Source organism: Lutra lutra, chromosome 11 (genome assembly GCF_902655055.1).
Source record: "Lutra lutra chromosome 11, mLutLut1.2, whole genome shotgun sequence".
NCBI classification, from domain to species: Eukaryota; Metazoa; Chordata; class Mammalia; order Carnivora; family Mustelidae; genus Lutra; species Lutra lutra.
In genome coordinates this window covers 95,752,656-95,769,887 of record NC_062288.1, presented here as the reverse complement: position 1 = coordinate 95,769,887, position 17,232 = coordinate 95,752,656, and the positions used below count along the sequence as shown (strand labels likewise).

The 17,232-nt window shown below is 49.6% G+C and overlaps 1 protein-coding gene across 1 annotated transcript in view; it reads right to left on the bottom strand.

The window, feature by feature from the left end:
• The window catches only part of TMEM178B (transmembrane protein 178B), a 340,361-nt gene that overhangs the window by 27,273 nt on the left and 295,856 nt on the right, over positions 1 to 17,232 (bottom strand). The window contains exon 3 of the mRNA XM_047695273.1: positions 13,223 to 13,360. Coding sequence (XP_047551229.1) covers positions 13,223 to 13,360 — 138 coding nt within the window. The remainder of the gene's footprint in view (positions 1 to 13,222; positions 13,361 to 17,232) is intronic.

Below are 17,232 nucleotides of genomic sequence, written 5' to 3'. Positions count from 1 at the left end.
AGCAGTGAGCCTGCTTCCTCCTCTCTCTGCCTGCCTCTCTGCCTACTTGTGATCTCTCTCTCTCTCTCTCTGTCAAATTAAAAAAAAAAAAAAGATGGAGGTCTTCATGAATTCATGTGTGATGCATAGCCTTCCTCCAAAGGCAATTTGAGACATTTTCTACCAGAAGTACACAGACCCTAGGACTGTTCAAATAAAGAGAGAAAGAGGATAAGGAATCCCACAGAAGGGGAGAAGATCAGGCCAGGGATAGAAGATAAGGTAGGGTACTTTCTTGATACCTGTTCCATCGAGACAAAACAAAATACCTTCTATGATACGTACTTCACGTTTGCCATGCATGCATTCAACAGGTGTTTGAGGGTTTAGACACTGTTCCTGACTAGGGGGGACACCTCTGGAGCTCATGGAGCTTACATCTAAGTGGGGGTAGAGAGGCAATGAACAAATACAGAATATTAACGACACTGAGACACCTAGTGCCCAGATTTTGGTGTCTATACACCCTTCTCCAATAAAAACCAGGGCTCTTTGGAGAAATGGCAGGAAATACACAAGAGGAGCCTGGTGCCCCTTGTGATGTCAGAAAGTAGCAAGAGCTCAAAAACAAACAGGGGGAGGAGTCAAGATGGCGGAGAAGTAGCAGGCTGAGACTACTTCAGGTAGCGGAGATCAGCTAGATAGCTTATCTAAAGATTGCAAACACCTACAAATCCAACAGGAGATCGAAGAGAAGAAGAACAGCAACTCTAGAAACAGAAAATCAACCACTTTCTGAAAGGTAGGATGGGCGAAGAAGTAACTCCAAAGCGACCGGAAGATAGACCGCGGGGGGGGAGGGGCCGGCTCCCGGCAAGCAGCGGAGAAACGGAGCACAAAATCGGGACTTTTAAAAGTCTGTTCCGCTGAGGGACATCGCTCCAGAGGCTTAACCGGGGTGAAGCCCACATGGGGTCAGCGTGGCCTCAGGTCCCGCAGGGTCACAGAAGGATCTGGGGTGTCTGAGTGTCGCAGAGCTTACAGGTATTAGAATGGGGAAGCCGGCTATAGAGACAGAGCTGAGGAGTGAGCTCCCAGCTCGGGGTTACCTTGAACCGGTTGCAGGCTCAGTCAGCTCGGAGCGCGGCCGGAGGCCAGGGTGATGGGAGTAATTGGGTGCTGTTCTCTGAGGGCGCACTGAGGAGTGGGACCCCGGGCTCTTGGCTCCTCCGGGCCGGAGACCGGGAGGCCGCCATCTTCATGGTCTGTGAATCACCAGGTTTACACACTTCACACCACTCACCATAGCACATACGCTCCCCAGTGTCCATAATCCCACCCCCCCTCCCAACCCCCTCCCCTCATCAACCCTCAGTTTGTTTTGTGAGATTAAGAGTCACTTATGGTTTGTCTCCCTCCCAATTCCATCTTGTTTCATTTACTCTTCTCCTACCCCCTTAACCCCCCATGTTGCATCTCCTCTCCCTCATATCAGGGAGATCATATGATAGTTGTCTTTCTCCGATTGACTTATTTCACTAAGCATGATACCCTCTAGAATTGTTTCTTTTTTTTTTTTTTTCTTTCTGAACCTCTTTTTATCCCCTTTCTCCCCCCTCACGATTTGGGATCTCTTCTGATTTGGCTAAAGCATATTTTCCTGGGGTTGTTGCCACCCTTTTAGTATTTTACTTGCTCCTTCATATACTCTTATCGGGACAAAATGACAAGGCGGAAAAACTCACCACAAAAAAAAAGAACAAGAGGCAGTACCAAAGGTTAGGGACATAATCAATACAGACATTGGTAATATGTCAGATCTAGAGTTCAGAATGACGATTCTCAAGGTTCTAGCTGGGCTCGAAAAAGGCATGGAAGATATTAGAGAAACCCTCTCGGGAGATGTAAAAGCCCTTTCTGGAGAAATAAAAGAACTAAAATCTAACCAAGTTGAAATTTAAAAAGCTATTAATGAGGTGCAATAAAAAATGGAGGCTCTGACTGCTAGGATAAATGAGGCAGAAGAAAGAATTAGCGATATAGAAGACCAAATGACAGAGAATAAAGAAGCTGAGCAAAAGAGGGACAAACAGCTACTGGACCACGAGGGGAGAATTCGAGAGATAAGTGACACCATAAGACGAAACAACATTAGAATAATTGGGATTCCAGAAGAAGAGGAAACAGAGGGGAGCAGAAGGTATATTGGAGAGAATTATTGGAGAGAATTTCCCCAATATGGCAAAGGGAAGAAGCATCAAAATCCAGGAGGTTCAGAGAACCCCCCTCAAAATCAATAAGAATAGGTCTACACCCCGTCACCTAATAGTCAAATTTACAAGTCTTAGTGACAAAGAAAAGATCCTGAAAGCAGCCCGGGAAAAGAAGTCTGTAACGTACAATGGTAAAAATATTAGATTGGCAGCAGACTTATCCACAGAGACCTGGCAGGCCAGAAAGAGCTGGCATGATATATTCAGAGCACTAAACGAGAAAAACATGCAGCCAAGAATACTATATCCAGCTAGGCTATCATTGAAAATAGAAGGAGAGATTAAAAGCTTCCAGGACAAACAAAAACTGAAAGAATTTGCAAATACCAAAACAGATCTACAGGAAATATTGAAAGGGGTCCTCTAAGCAAAGAGAGACTCTAAAAGTAGTAGATCAGAAAGAAACAGAGACAATATACATAACAGTCACCTTACAGGCAATACAATGGCACTAAGTTCATATCTCTCAATACTTACCCTGAATGTTAATGGGCTAAATGCCCCAATCAAAAGACACAGGGTATCAGAATGGATAAAAAAACAAAACCCATCTATATGTTGCCTACAAGAAACTCATCTTAAACCCGAAGACACCTCCAGATTTAAAGTGAGGGGGTGGAAAAGAATTTACCATGCTAATGGACATCAGAAGAAAGCAGGAATGGCAATCCTTATATCAGATCATTAGATTTTAAGCCAAAGACTATAATAAGAGATGAGGAAGGACACTATATCATACTCAAAGGATCTGTCCAACAAGAAGATCTAACAATTTTAAATATCTATGCCCCTAACGTGGGAGCAGCCAACTATATAAACCAATTAATAACAAAATCAAAGAAACATATCGACAATAATACAATAATAGTAGGGGACTTTAACACTCCCCTCACTGAAATGGACAGATCATCCAAGCAAAAGATCAACAAGGAAATCAAGGCCTTAAATGACACACTGGACCAGATGGGCATCACAGATATATTCAGAACATTTCATCCCAAAGCAACAGAATACACATTCTTCTCTAGTGCACATGGAACATTCTCCAGAATAGATCACATTCTTGTTCCTAAATCAGGTCTCAACCATTATCAAAAGATTGGAATCATTCCCTGCATATTTTCAGACCACAATGCTCTGAAGCTAGAACTCAATCACAAGAGGAAATTTGGAAGGAACCCAAATACATGGAGACTAAACAGCATCCTTCTAAAGAATGAATGGTTCAACCAGGAAATTAAAGAAGAATTGAAAAAATTCATGGAAACAAATGATAATGAAAACACAACGGTTCAAAATCTGTGGGACACAACAAAGGCAGTCCTGAGAGGAAAATATATAGCGGTACAAGTTTTTCTCAAGAAACAAGAAAGGTCTCAGGTACACAACCTAACCCTACACCTAAAGGAGCTGGAGAAAGAACAAGAAAGAAACCCTAAACCCAGCAGGAGAAGAGAAATCATAAAGATCAGAGCAGAAATCAATGAAATAGAAACCAAAAAAACAATAGAACAAATCAACGAAACTAGGAGCTGGTTCTTTGAAAGAATTAATAAGATTGATAAACCCCTGGCCAGACTTATCAAAAAGAAAAGAGAAAGGACCCAAATAAATAAAATCATGAATGAAAGAGGAGAGACCACAACGAACACCAAAGACATACAATTATAAGAACATACTATGAGCAACTCTACGCCAACAAATTTGACAATCTGAAAGAAATGGATGCATTCCTAGGACATATAAACTACCACAACTGAACCAGGAAGAAATAGAAAGCCTCAACAGACCCATAACCAATAAGGAGGTTGAAACAGTCATCAAAAATCTCCAAACAAACAAAAGCCCAGGGCCAGATGGCTTCCCGGGGGAATTCTACCAAACATTTAAAGAAGAACTAATTCCTATTCTCCTGAAACTGTTCCAAAAAATAGAAATGGAAGGAAAACTTCCAAACTCATTTTATGAGGCCAGCATCACCTTGATCCCAAAACCAGACAAGGATCCCATCAAAAAAGAGAACTACAGACCAATATCCTTGATGAACACAGATGCAAAAATTCTCGCCAAAATACTAGCCAATAGGATTCAACAGTACATTAAAAGGATTATTCACCACGACCAAGTGGGATTTATTCCAGGGCTGCAAGGTTGGTTCAACATCCGCAAATCAATCAATGTGATACAGCACATTAATAAAGGAAAGAACAAGAACCATATGATACTCTCCATAGATGCTGAAAAAGCATTTGACAAAGTACAGCATCCCTTCCTGATCAAAACTCTTCAAGGTGTAGGGATAGAGGGCACATACCTCAATATTATCAAAGCCATCTATGAAAAACCCACGGCAAATATCATTCTCAATGGAGAAAAACTGAAAGCTTTTCCACTAAGGTCAGGAACACGGCAGGGATGTCCGTTATCACCACTGCTATTCAACATAGTACTAGAAGTCCTAGCCTCAGCAATCAGACAACAAAAGGAAATTAAAGGCATCCAAATCGGCAAAGAAGAAGTCAAACTATCACTCTTTGCAGATGATATGATACTATATGTGGAAAACCCAAAAGACTCCACTCCAAAACTGCTAGAACTTGGACAGGAATTCAGTAAAGTGTCAGGATATAAAATCAATGCACAGAAATCAGTTGCATTTCTCTACACCAACAACAAGACAGAAGAAAGAGAAATTAAGGAGTCCATCCCATTTACAATTGCACCCAAAACTATAAGATACCTAGGAATAAACCTAACCAAAGAGACTAAGAATCTATACACAGAAAACTACAAAGTACTCATGAAAGAAATTGAGGAAGACACAAAGAAATGGAAAAATGTTCCATGCTCCTGGATTGGAAGAATAAATATTGTGAAAATGTCTATGCTACCTAAAGCAATCTACACATTTAATGCAATTCCTATCAAAGTACCATCCATTTTTTTCAAAGAAATGGAACAAATAATCCTAAAATTCATATGGAACCAGAAAAGACCTCGAATAGCCAAAGGAATATTGAAAAAGAAAGCCAAAGTTGGTGGCATCACAATTCCGGACTTCAAGCTCTATTACAAAGCTGTCATCATCAAGACAGCATGGTACTGGCACAAAAACAGACACATAGATCAATGGAACAGAATAGAGAGCCCAGAAATAGACCCTCAACTCTATGGTCAACTCATCTTCGACAAAGCAGGAAAGAATGTCCAATGGAAAAAAGACAGCCTCTTCAATAAATGGTGTTGGGAAAATTGGACAGCCACATGCAGAAAAATGAAACTGGATCATTTCCTTACACCACACACGAAAATAGACTCAAAATGGATGAAGGATCTCAATGTGAGAAAGGAATCCATCAAAATCCTCGAGGAGAACACAGGCAGCAACCTCTTCGACCTCAGCCGCAGCAACATCTTCCTAGGAACATCTCCAAAGGCAAGGGAAGCAAGGGCAAAAATGAACTATTGGGATTTTATCAAGATCAAAGGCTTTTGCACAGTGGCAAAGGAAACAGTTAACAAAACCAAAGACAACTGACAGAATGGGAGAAGATATTTGCAAATGACATATCAGATAAAGGGCTAGTGTCCAAAATCTATAAAGAACTTAGCAAACTCGGGACGCCTGGGCGGCTCAGTTGGTTAAGGGGCTGCCTTCGGCTCAGGTCATGATCCCAGCGTCCTGGGATCGAGTCCCACATCGGGCTCCTTGCTGGGCAGGGAATCTGCTTCTCCCTCTGCCTCTGCCTGCCTCTCTGTCTGCCTGTGCTCGCTCACTCTCTCTCCCTCTGTCCCTGACAAATAAATAAAATCTTAAAAAAAAAAAAAAGAAAGGAAGAAAGACTATCCCTTTCCTCAGTGAATTTATGATTTAAAAAAAAAAAAAAAGAACTTAGCAAACTCAACACCCAAAGAACAAATAATCCAATCAAGAAATGGGAAGAGGACATGAACAGACATTTCTGCAAAGAAGACATCCAGATGGCCAACAGACACATGAAAAAGTGCTCCACATCACTCGGCATCAGGGAAATACAAATCAAAACCACAATGAGACACCACCTCACACCAGTCAGAATGGCTAAAATTAACAAGTCAGGAAATGACAGATGCTGGCGAGGATGCGGAGAAAGGGGAACCCTCCTACACTGTTGGTGGGAATGCAAGCTGGTGCAACCACTCTGGAAAACAGCATGGAGGTTCCTCAAAATGTTGAAAATAGAACTACCCTATGACCCAGCAATTGCACTGTTGGGTATTTACCCTAAAGATACAAACGTAGTGATCCGAAGGGGCACGTGCACCCGAATGTTTATTGCAGCAATGTCTACAATAGCCAAACTATGGAAAGAACCTAGATGTCCATCAACAGACGAATGGATAAAGAAGATGTGGTATATATACACAATGGAATACTATGCAGCCATCAAAAGAAATGAAATCTTGCCATTTGCGACGACATGGATGGAACTAGAGGGTATCATGCTTAGCGAAATAAGTCAATCAGAGAAAGACAACTATCATATGATCTCCCTGATATGAGGGAGAGGAGATGCAACATGGGGGGTTAAGGGGGTAGGAGAAGAGTAAATGAAACAAGATGGAATTGGGAGGGAGACAAACCATAAGTGACTCTTAATCTCACAAAACAAACTGAGGGTTGATTAGGGAAGGGGGGTTGGGAGGGGGGGTGGGATTATGGACATTGGGGAGGGTATGTGCTATGGTGAGTGGTGTGAAGTGTGTAAACCTGGTGATTCACAGACCTGTACCCCTGGGGATAAAAATATATTATATGTTTATAAAAAATAAAATTAAAAAAAAAAACAAAAACAACCGACCATTTTTGTACCCAAGATGCTTCAAGAGTTCTTTCTTGATCATTCACTCCTGGACCCCCACATCACCATATTTCACACCAATCCCTGCATTTCTGTCATGTATATATGAGATCCACACTAATAAAGTTGTTTGTTTTTCTTTAAAAACAAACAAACAAACAAACAAAAAACCCCACACCAAACCAAAGATAACAACAGCAACCAGAACCCAAAGCCCACATGGATAAGAATAGGTCAGAGGGGCACAGGGCCACCTGACAGAGCACCCCATGGTCAGAGTTGGGACTGGAGTAAGAAAACAAATCTAGTATTGGATTATAAACCAAATTAAAAAATAGATAGCCACGAGTCCACACTGACATAAATAAATGATCAGATAAATTAATAAACAGGGGAAACAGACAAATCTCCCTTGCAGAAGAATTCCAAATAACATATGCACATCCTCCATCCTGAAGGACAAAGTCCCCATTCCTCAGGCATGTGCTATGCCTGGTGACATCCCTCCACAGGGGACAGTATGGAACCAGGGAAAACGGAGTAACTCTGCAGGAGAGAAGCCCCCCACACCGTTTCAGCCAGGTGATCAGGGACAGCCTCCTCCACAGTTGGACAGGACATACCTCAACACAGTGTGACGAAATGACACTTTACCTGAGCGATTTTCCTCCCCAACCCCACTACCCAGCCTAATCATGAGAAAAGAAATCGGGCAAGGTCCAGGAGAGGGGCATTCTGCAGTATGGACGAGCAGTGCTCCTCAAAACTAAGGAGGTCATTAAAAACAAGGACAGTCTGAGAAGTGGCCATAGCTGCACGGAGCCTCAGGGGACAGGACAACTAGATGTACGTTCGATCCTGGACAGGAGCGTGGAACAGAGAGAACACTGGATGTCAGGTATCAGCTAAGAGAACCGGAATAAACTATGAACCTGTGTTAAGAATCTATCAATATTGATTCATTAATTGTCACAGACTCTGTTAACGGGAGATGTTGAGGATGGAAACCTGTGGGCAGGGCAAAGGGTAACATGGGAACTCTCTGTACTACCTGCTCCATTTTTCTGTAAATCTAAAATTATAAATCTAAAAAATAGATTAAAAAAAAAAAAAGAAGCAGATCTGAAGGTCAGAGACGAAGGAAGTCAGGGGCTCTCTCTTGCTGACCCCAAACATGCAAGCTTCCGTGAGTGCAGCAAGTAGGAAACGGAACACCACTGACCACATCGTGACCCCGGAAGAGGACCTGGGCTCGGAGGGGACCCCAGCCCCGGCTGACAGCTCGACTGCCATTTTGTGAAACCTTGAGCAGAGACCCCAGTTAGGCTGTGCCTGGAATTCTGATCCATGGAAACTGTGAGATAATAAATACTAGTTTTAATTAAGCTGCTTAAAAAAAAAACCAAAACTAAACCAAAACACAACACACATTTCAGAAAGCGGTGAGTAGGCGGCACCAGGTTGAATTAAGATGTAGAGAGTGATGGGGGGCCTTCATGGATTTGGGTGGTCCAGGAAGCCCTCTCTCGGGGTGACGTCTAAGCGGGAGTGAGTCTGAGGAGGGAGCCCGTGAGGAGGCCTGTGGGGGGAGAGCCCTATGGACGAAGGCGCAGCCAGCTCCAGGGCCTTGCCAGGAAGGTTTGCACGCTCCAGGCGGGAAGGGCGGCTGGGGTGGCTGGAGGGATGTCAGGGCAGCAGAGCAAAAGGGCGGGGGGGCGGGTAGCAAAAGCCGGGTTACACAGCGCTGCCACTAAGGACAGAGGGTTTGGGTACCCCTAGGCCCCACGTGCTGAGATTCTAACCCCCAAGGTGATGGTATTAGGAAGAGGGGCCCTTGGGAGGTGATTAAGTCACAAGGATGGTGCCCTTGTGACTGGGATCAGCGGTTAGGGTTAGGGTTAGGGTTAGGGCCTCATAAAAGCATCAGAGAGCAGCCCCCACCAGACGCTGCACAAGCCCATGTACTGAGTTCGGACCTCCTGGCCTCCGGAACGGGGAGAAATACATTTCTTCTGCGTATTTTGGTCCGATCTCTGGTATTTTGTCATAGCAGCCCAAGCTGGCTAAGACAGCTTCTAAAAAAAAGGTAAAGAATTTGTGTTTTACCTGTGCTCTGACTAGAAGCCTCTGGAGGGCTGGTAGCAGATGAGCGACCTATCTGACTTACGGTTGTTAAAAAAATACGTTAACTGTGAAGGACGGATGGCTGGGTGCCGGAGTGGAGTCAGTCGGGGCGTCTAGACGGGAGGCTCCGGGTCAGCGCAACCCGGGTGGTGGCAGAGGTCATGGGCGTCCCCCAGGAGCGTGGGCGGTGGGGAGTGGCGGGGGTCGGCCATTCACACTCAGCTCGAGGATCTGCATCCGTGCGGGGGGCACGGAGGTTCCCCAGCGAGAGAACTACAAGTAACCGCAGCGGTCCCATGCTCTCCCCCTGCGTCCCTCCCCCAGTCCTGTGCTGTCCCCCCCCCCCCCCCCACCATGTCATCCATCCCTGCCCTGCTGAGTGCTGTGATGACTCATCCAGATGCTAATCTCTGGCACTTGCCTGCATCCAGCTGGTGTCGCCGCCAGTCTGGGCTAGCTTGGCTCCTGGAGGCCCTGCCAGAGGGGAAACGGGCTCCCCACCACCACCGCCAGCCTCCTGGCCAGGCAAAGCCACCCCCGCGTAATTAGCGGCCTGGTCTGTGTGGCAGGCTAATCAAACAATTTGTTGCTAGTCACGTCACAAAGGTACAGCGTACCCTGTTCGGCCTGGGCACTGGTTAAATCTGGACCAGAGTGGTGCACGGCACGGGCCGTCCTCTTTCACGGTGGAACAGAGAAGAGGCTGTTCATAGGATTCTGCTGGTTTGTGTTTGGTTTTGTGTTTTGGCCCTGGTGAAATTCAACCAGTGGCAACTGAAATTCCATCCTTGGACTCTGGACTCCAAATTTACCTTTTTCATGCTTGCATACCCTTCCATCTGCTCGCCATGCCCTTGCCTGGCCAGCCCTGGGCCCCTGCCACAGTGGGTCCCCCCAGCTGTTCTGGAAGCTTAGGTCTAATCCTTTGAGCCCGTCTGTGCCCGGGTGCAGATGCCTGGAATGCCAATCTGGGCGAAAGCTTGAGCTCTGAGGCCTTTTTGTCCCATTTTGCCATAAATACCTGTAGTATAAATGATGCTTTGCCTTAGGCATGAGGTGGCTGTTGCTGGTGGCAGACATGCTGAGCACGGGAACAGGCCAACCCTAGAAGGTTAACTTCTAGAGGTCAAGGACTGGTCAGGTTCTGGGAGGGTTCAGTGCTGACACGTGGGGTTCTAGAGGTCAAAGCATCCCTTCAGGGTTGACCCCTGGGCCTCTCAGTAGCTCCCTCTGCTGAGCAGGGATGGGGAAGGACAGCTTCTGAGTCAGCTCTCTCTGCAGCTAACTGAGCCAAATTCACAGGGTCAGCAGAGGGCACATGGTCTGGGCACTGCTCCCATGGCTGTATCTGGCCTCATTGGAAAGGATATGAACTTGAGGAGGAAGAAAGTGTTCTCCCACCCTTTGGGGGTTCAGCTTCCCAAAAAAGACCCGTGTTCGAGAGATCAGCCCTTTGTGGCTTCGTCCTTGATCCCCTCCTGCTAGAGCCTGGCCTGACGGTGCCATGATGGGTGTGGACATCTCTTGTCTCCCGAGCCTCTTTTGGGAGGACAGAACTCTACTTATGGACACAGGTAACAAAGCTTCACGGTGGACGGAATGGGTTAACTCCAACCAGGACAGTGCCCCAAGCAGCAAGAAACAGCTCTTAGAATGGCAACTTCTCCAAAGCTCTTCTTGATGCTAACATTTTATCATGAACTTTGATTTTGCCGTTAAGAAAAAAAATACAGTGCATGTCCTAGAAAGCAGATTTCATTGAGCCCCTCAGGAACCAGGGCTTGGGGACTTCTGCATAGTAATCACCGAAGCCCTCTCACGGCGCTTGCCTATCTTTTGCTGCAAATGGGGCAGGGGGCGGGGCGGCTTGGAGAAACAGTCCTACAAGGTGGGAGAGCAGAGGGAAGAAAGCAAGCAACTCACGAAAGGCCTAGGCCAACTGGTTCACCCCTAGGAGCCTAACATTTTACCACTGGAGAGAACGTTACGGTTCAGCTGTTCCACGGGCTCTCAGCTCCTTCTTGCTCCTGACGATCACCCCCAGAAGTCCTGCTGGGATCACTCTGGGGCAAGGGCCCAGAACACGTCAGTATTTCTAAGAGCTCTTCCAGTGACGGGGCTGTGTGTGGTGACTGAGAAGCATGAAGGAGGGGATAGGGGAGCCAGGCACCCACTCACACAGCCTGAAGGGTGGGGGCCTCCGATTCCGAATCAATCAAAGCTTTCAGTCCCCTCGGAGAGAGTCCCACCAACCGTCCCAGGTCAGCAGGATGGCCCCTGAACCCCCCTCCCCCGGCCACAGCTGTGGGCCCAGTCACTGTCACTCTGTTCTGGCCCACTTATGGCCTGCCCGATGGTGTGTGATCCGGCCAGAGAGGATCAAAGGGCCGATCACATTCTTCTTCAGTCTCTCTGGAAGGGGACTTGAGCCACCCAGAAAGAAGCTGTCGGGGTTGAAAGGTCCCGGACACTTAACACCTGGACAGGCTGTGAGCCTTGCTCAGGGCCCAGAGAGAGGGGCGCGCATGCGGGGAGCTGCAAACACCTTGAGAGGGCAGGGATGAAAGCATATCAGCTCCCAGAGCTTGAGGATTCTGGCTCTGCCCAAGGCCTGTTTACTCAGCTTTTCTCTGATTCCTGGGAGACCTTTCTAGAGCCTCAGAAAAACCGGTTGACGGGAGCCTGTCTCTGTATCGCCAAAAGTGTCTTAGAGGGAATGCTCAGGACAAACAGAGCCATTCCACTCTTATCTTTTTACCTTTCAGGGTCTGAGGGAGACCTTGACTGGAAGGTGGAAACAGAAAGGTCTCCATGGTTGCCTTAAATAGAGTGCAGAGGTCAGGGCCCAGCTCCAGCCTGGCTTCACTGAGGACATGGGGCATGGACAAAGGACGGGCAGGTCTTGTGGGCCTGTGTCTGAGGGACACCAGAAAGAGGGATGGTAGGGGCCACCAGAGAGCCCCGCTCGCTCCCTCATGACTGCAGGCATGGGACATGTGACTCTCTGGGGCGGAGGGCTCAGTCAGCCTGGGAAGCCTCATCTCGTCTTGGGCCCATGACAGCTGTGCGTCAGAGTATGAGGGCAAACTGGCCGGCCCCAAGACGAATTCTCCCAGCCGCCCGCTCACTGGCCCTCAGACGTCTCTTCGTACACCCGGAGGGACAGAGGCCGCCGTTTCTCAGACTGGCCCACCCCTCTGCCTTCCATCTTTGCCCAGACACCTCACAAAGGGGACCCGAGCTGGCCATAAGCACGTGGCGCCTGGAATCTAATGGACATTGTTTCCAGGTGGAAGACTCGCTTTCCTTTCTTCCCATAAATACGACCGATTCCCGGTGTCTAAGCCCAGCCCCCCGAGGTGCATCAACCCACTTCTCCTTGTGGAGCAGACCCGACGGTGAGCTGCAGCTCCGGCCGAGACTGCAGGGAAGGGAGGCGCACACGGAGTGTGGACCAACTTGACTTCCTGTGGACTGGAACCCGTTCCTGCCCAGCCATATAGTTCTCTGTACCTATAATGCTTTCTAGGGACCCTGGAGCAGTTCATGGCCGTGACACTGGCAGACAGTAAGGGAGACAGACATGAGAGAAGGTCCAGCCCTGCCTACCACCCTTAGACTGCTTTGAAACGGCAGCAGCATCGAGGACCCATAAATCAAGGTGAGGATAAGTTTTTGAAAAGAAAACTGCCCAGCTTCCCACCCAAAGTCCAGAATGTGCATAAAATGCCAGAGCATTTTCTGAGTTCGTGCTTTTGCTGGGTCTGATCCTCTGTCTGTGCCATGGCCACACCATCTTTCCCACACCAGGCAGTCGGACTCCAGAGAGTGAAGGACCAGATCTTATTAGCCTCTGCAACCCCAGAAGCTGGCACAGGGACAGAGAGCTACGAGGAACTCAAAAACATATCTGATGAATGAACGAGTGTCCCCTAGACGTTCTCCCAGAATCCCTGTAGCCAGGACCTTTGCCCCCCAAGAGCCCCCCTGAGCCCGCAGCCTTACCTCCCATGAGGAAGAGAAGCCCTGCCACATACTGCATAAGGCCCCGGTCCCAGCAGCAGCCCAGCACGCCGATGATCCAGCCGAAGAGGATGATGGCCACCGCCATGCCCATGAAGCCGGCTGTCATCCTGCGCAGATCTGCGGGGAAGCAGGGGGCACAGCGGTTAGCTCCAGAATCTAGACCTCGGGGTCAAGATGCATCCTGGCCCTGGGCCGAAGTGGGGAGTAGGAAGGCAACCTACGCTACTCAGACAGGTTTGCATCGCCCAGCTCCCTCTGTAGAGGAGAGAGCACCCGGTTGTAGCTGTCCTCGGGTGCAGAAAGTAGGCCAGGACAGCCGGGATCGCAAGCACAGGGAGAGATCGTCGTCATCACTGCTGTCATTTCTCATGCACCTCCTTGGTGCCAGGTATAGCACTGTCCTTCCTGAGCATCTGGCTCAGCCGTTGGAGGGGGACGGGTACTGTCTTTATCCCTATTTGAAAATGGATTGAACTGCTGATAGGCATACACATGGAGAGGGGCAGAACAGGGTATCGAGTCCAGATCTGTATGGCTCCTGGTTGTCCCTGTGTCATCACCCACCTCTCCTGTGGAGGAGGGCGGGGTCTTGGGGGGCTGACTGCTCCTGCTGGGAGCTCCTTCCTTTCCCTCCCAGGTTGACTAGAGGAAGGAGGAAGCTACTGCTAGTGTCTTGTTCCTTATCCTCCAAGCCAGCTCCCAGGGGCTGAGCTTTCGCTGTATGTGGGTCTGCAGGGTGGGGAGCCACACGACCTGCTCTCACATGGAGCCTCTGGGCAGGCCTCTTCTGCTCCCAGGACACAGGTCAGCTCAGCTTTCTGGGCCTGGCCTTTTCCCATTCCACACCTCACTGACTCTGCCGTACAAAGCCAATGTGGGTAAAGGCAGGAGAAGAGCTGTCTGGAGAGGCAGCATTTTCAGAGGAAGGGGGAAGGCAGAGCTGCTCACACATCTCAGCCTCTCCCTCAGCACCTTGCCCTTGACTCTCTCCACTGCCCTCAGTGCGTGCCCCCCCCCCACCTCCCATGCCCTCCCTGTCATCCAGCCTTCTAACCATCATCCAGCCTTCTAACCGCTGCTTGTCCTTGACTCCCTCCACCCTGCCCCAGCGCCCACCGGCCTGCAGATCCCTGTCCATCTCTTTGGTCCGTGCAGAGCCCATCCGCCAGTCCCAGTCCCAGCCCCAGCCCCAGTCCCAGCCCCAGTCCCAGCCCCAGTTCCGCCAACGGGGCCAAACAGAAGCAAACCACCAGCCCAGTCTCTGAGCCCAGGGGGTTGCCAGTGCAGCCTGGAGGACCCCATGGGCATTTCCCTCTCTCAAAGGAAGGGAGGGAGAGTGAGGGTGTAGGGGAGGGCACCCAAAAGCAAACTACATCCACCCCCCAGGGAGACACAGGTCAATCGCCTTGTATCCCCCCCCAAGTGCCCGGTTTCTGCACACCATGAGGGTGTCCCATTCCCTCTGTTCCTCTCCCACTCCAGTCACCCCCATTGGGAGCCATGGCAGATCCTGGCACAGTCAGACTAGAGAACGCTCAGCCTTCTCCCCTGACCTGCCACAGAAGATGAGATGCTGGGAGCCGCCCCCCACCCCCACCCCACCACCGCCAGAGTAGCTGGCTGGGGTATAGGGAGGGAGGGACAGAGGAGAACAGCCTGGATGGGAAGCAGGACAGGACCCTGTGGCAGAGGCAGAAATCCATCCACGGATTTCTGCCACGGATTGCATCCACAGAATCCATCCAGCTTTCTGCTCTAGCTGTTCTCTTCGGTCCTCCCCTCCCCAGCCTGGAATGCCTGCCCCGGCCAGGTAGAAGCAATGCCCATTGTAGTCACTGCCGGGAACTGCCAGAGCTGCCTAATTATCATGCCATACAACACAGAAGGCGACGATCTCCGATGTGTTGGAGGAAGCCGGGGCAGGTGCCACTCCATCCCAGTGCTCGGATGTGTGCCGCACGTCCTGGGTGGCTCCTGGCCTCCTGCTCAGGCCCCCATGGACAGCTTGAAAGGAGGAGGTCTGGCAGTCTTGCTGGGTGCACAGGCCCTTAACCTGGGAGCTGACTGCCGTGGTCGTGCTGGCCCCTGTCACCCCACCTGGCTCCTTCTGCTGCCACCTGCTCAGCCCTTCTTCCTTCGAGGACACCCACAGTCCTTTGAGGGAGCCAGGCCCAAGCTGCCTCCCTGGTGGAGAAGAAACTCCACCTTGATGCATGAGTCCATTTGGGCTGATCCCTGGAAATGCTTCATCCACTCTCCACTGCAGTCAAGGGCAAGGAGACAGTGGGAGTGGGGAAGGAGAGGTCCGGGTATGTTTGGAGAAAAGTAGGTTCATATCCCCCTTAAACAGATCAGGAAATTTTGTCCTAGGCCCCTATGAGACCACCGGTTTCCTTTTTGGTGCATGAGGGGCTTCTAATGTCTTGGCCGCTTTGGCAATACTGGAGACAGACAACACTGCTGAAGCCACAAAGCACCCCTCCCTGCACCGCCCCCCCAGCGTGTCCCCCCACCCCGACCCTGCGACCACACCTGGCCTTGCTCATGGGAAGCCTTCCTGGTCCTCAGGCTCTGCCCATCCACGGGACCAAATGTACTGCCTGGGGGATTAAGTAGACAATGTGTACCATAAGGCGTGTCCCCTTGGGCCTGGAATGGACAAACAGGGCTAGACAGGAAAAGGAAATGCCATCGGAGGAAGCGGAAAGGCCATCATGGTTGCAAGAAGAAAGCCAAGTCTTGGACTTCGAGGAAAAGGCAGAGAGGTAGGGACATGAAGAAGGTAGTTTCTCTTGCAAAAGTTCTGAGACAGGGAACTGTCACCTGTGTCCCAGGTCTGAGAGGGGTTGGGGCCCCTCGAGCACAGATTAGGGGCGCTCTGCCAGCGAAAGCGGAGGGCCGGGCTAAGTTGTTGATCTGGAAAGCAGGATGAAGACCAGAGGTCAGGCCCAAATATTTTCACTGACCAGGAGGCCTTTTGCCGTCACCCTGTGAGTACGAATTTGCAGGGTGATGCACGCGTGGTTGGGTATTTTGTCCTCAGACTTCTATAGTAATTCAAAGCAGCTGCGGTAACAGCTTGTAAGGGACACAGGACAAGAAATAGTCCTATTTTCTGGACAAGGAAAGCAAGATCCGAAGAAGTTAAATAACTTATCGACAAACCAGTGACATAAAGGGAGAGTGAGCTGTGTGGGAAAATAAAATTAATAACGCAGTTAAGGACCCACTGCGTTGTCATGGAGATTGAACGAATGTATCGAGCATTTCTTCCTCCCAAATACACTGAGGACAATTGTTCTGAGATTTTTTTTTTTTTTTCAAGGACAGGCATCCACAAAGATGGGCAAACAGGACAGGGAACAACCCAGGACCGGAAGCGGCAAAGCTGGTGGGCAGAGCACTTGGCTAAAGCCAAATTAGACGCGGTGGCGGGCGAGCTGCAAACCAACCACCCCGGGGCCCGGAGGCTCGCGAACCCACAGCTGCAGGATCCTCTGGATCAGGCCGTTAGTTACCCAGAGGGGAGGAGCATCCAGGATGTGGTGGCAGCTGTCTGGATGGAACTAGATCCCCTCATCCACTCCACAATGCTGGGGGACTCCCCAGAGGTTAGAGAGGGGGGCCCTAGCACTGGCATTGACAAGCTCAGCAAGGCTCATTCCCCGTAGCTGATTAAGTGGCCGTTCACATACAGAATGTTGGAAGGCTTGTCCTTGGGACCCTAGCCCCCGAGTGGAAGCTGGCTGCCTGGTCTGTGACATCCAGCCTGGGGGCCAGGAGAAGTCTTTCCAGCGATGACCAGCACAAGAGGAAAGACCTAGGCACCCAGCACTGGGGGAGCCCCACAGGCACCCCTCCCACCATTCTGCAGTAGAGCGTCCCATAGACACCCCCACGCCCCCCCCCCAGTGCTTCCCTGCAGCGATCTGGCCCCGCCCCCTGACAACCCAGCGCCCGTAACCAAAGAACTTGAGGAAACAAGCCGC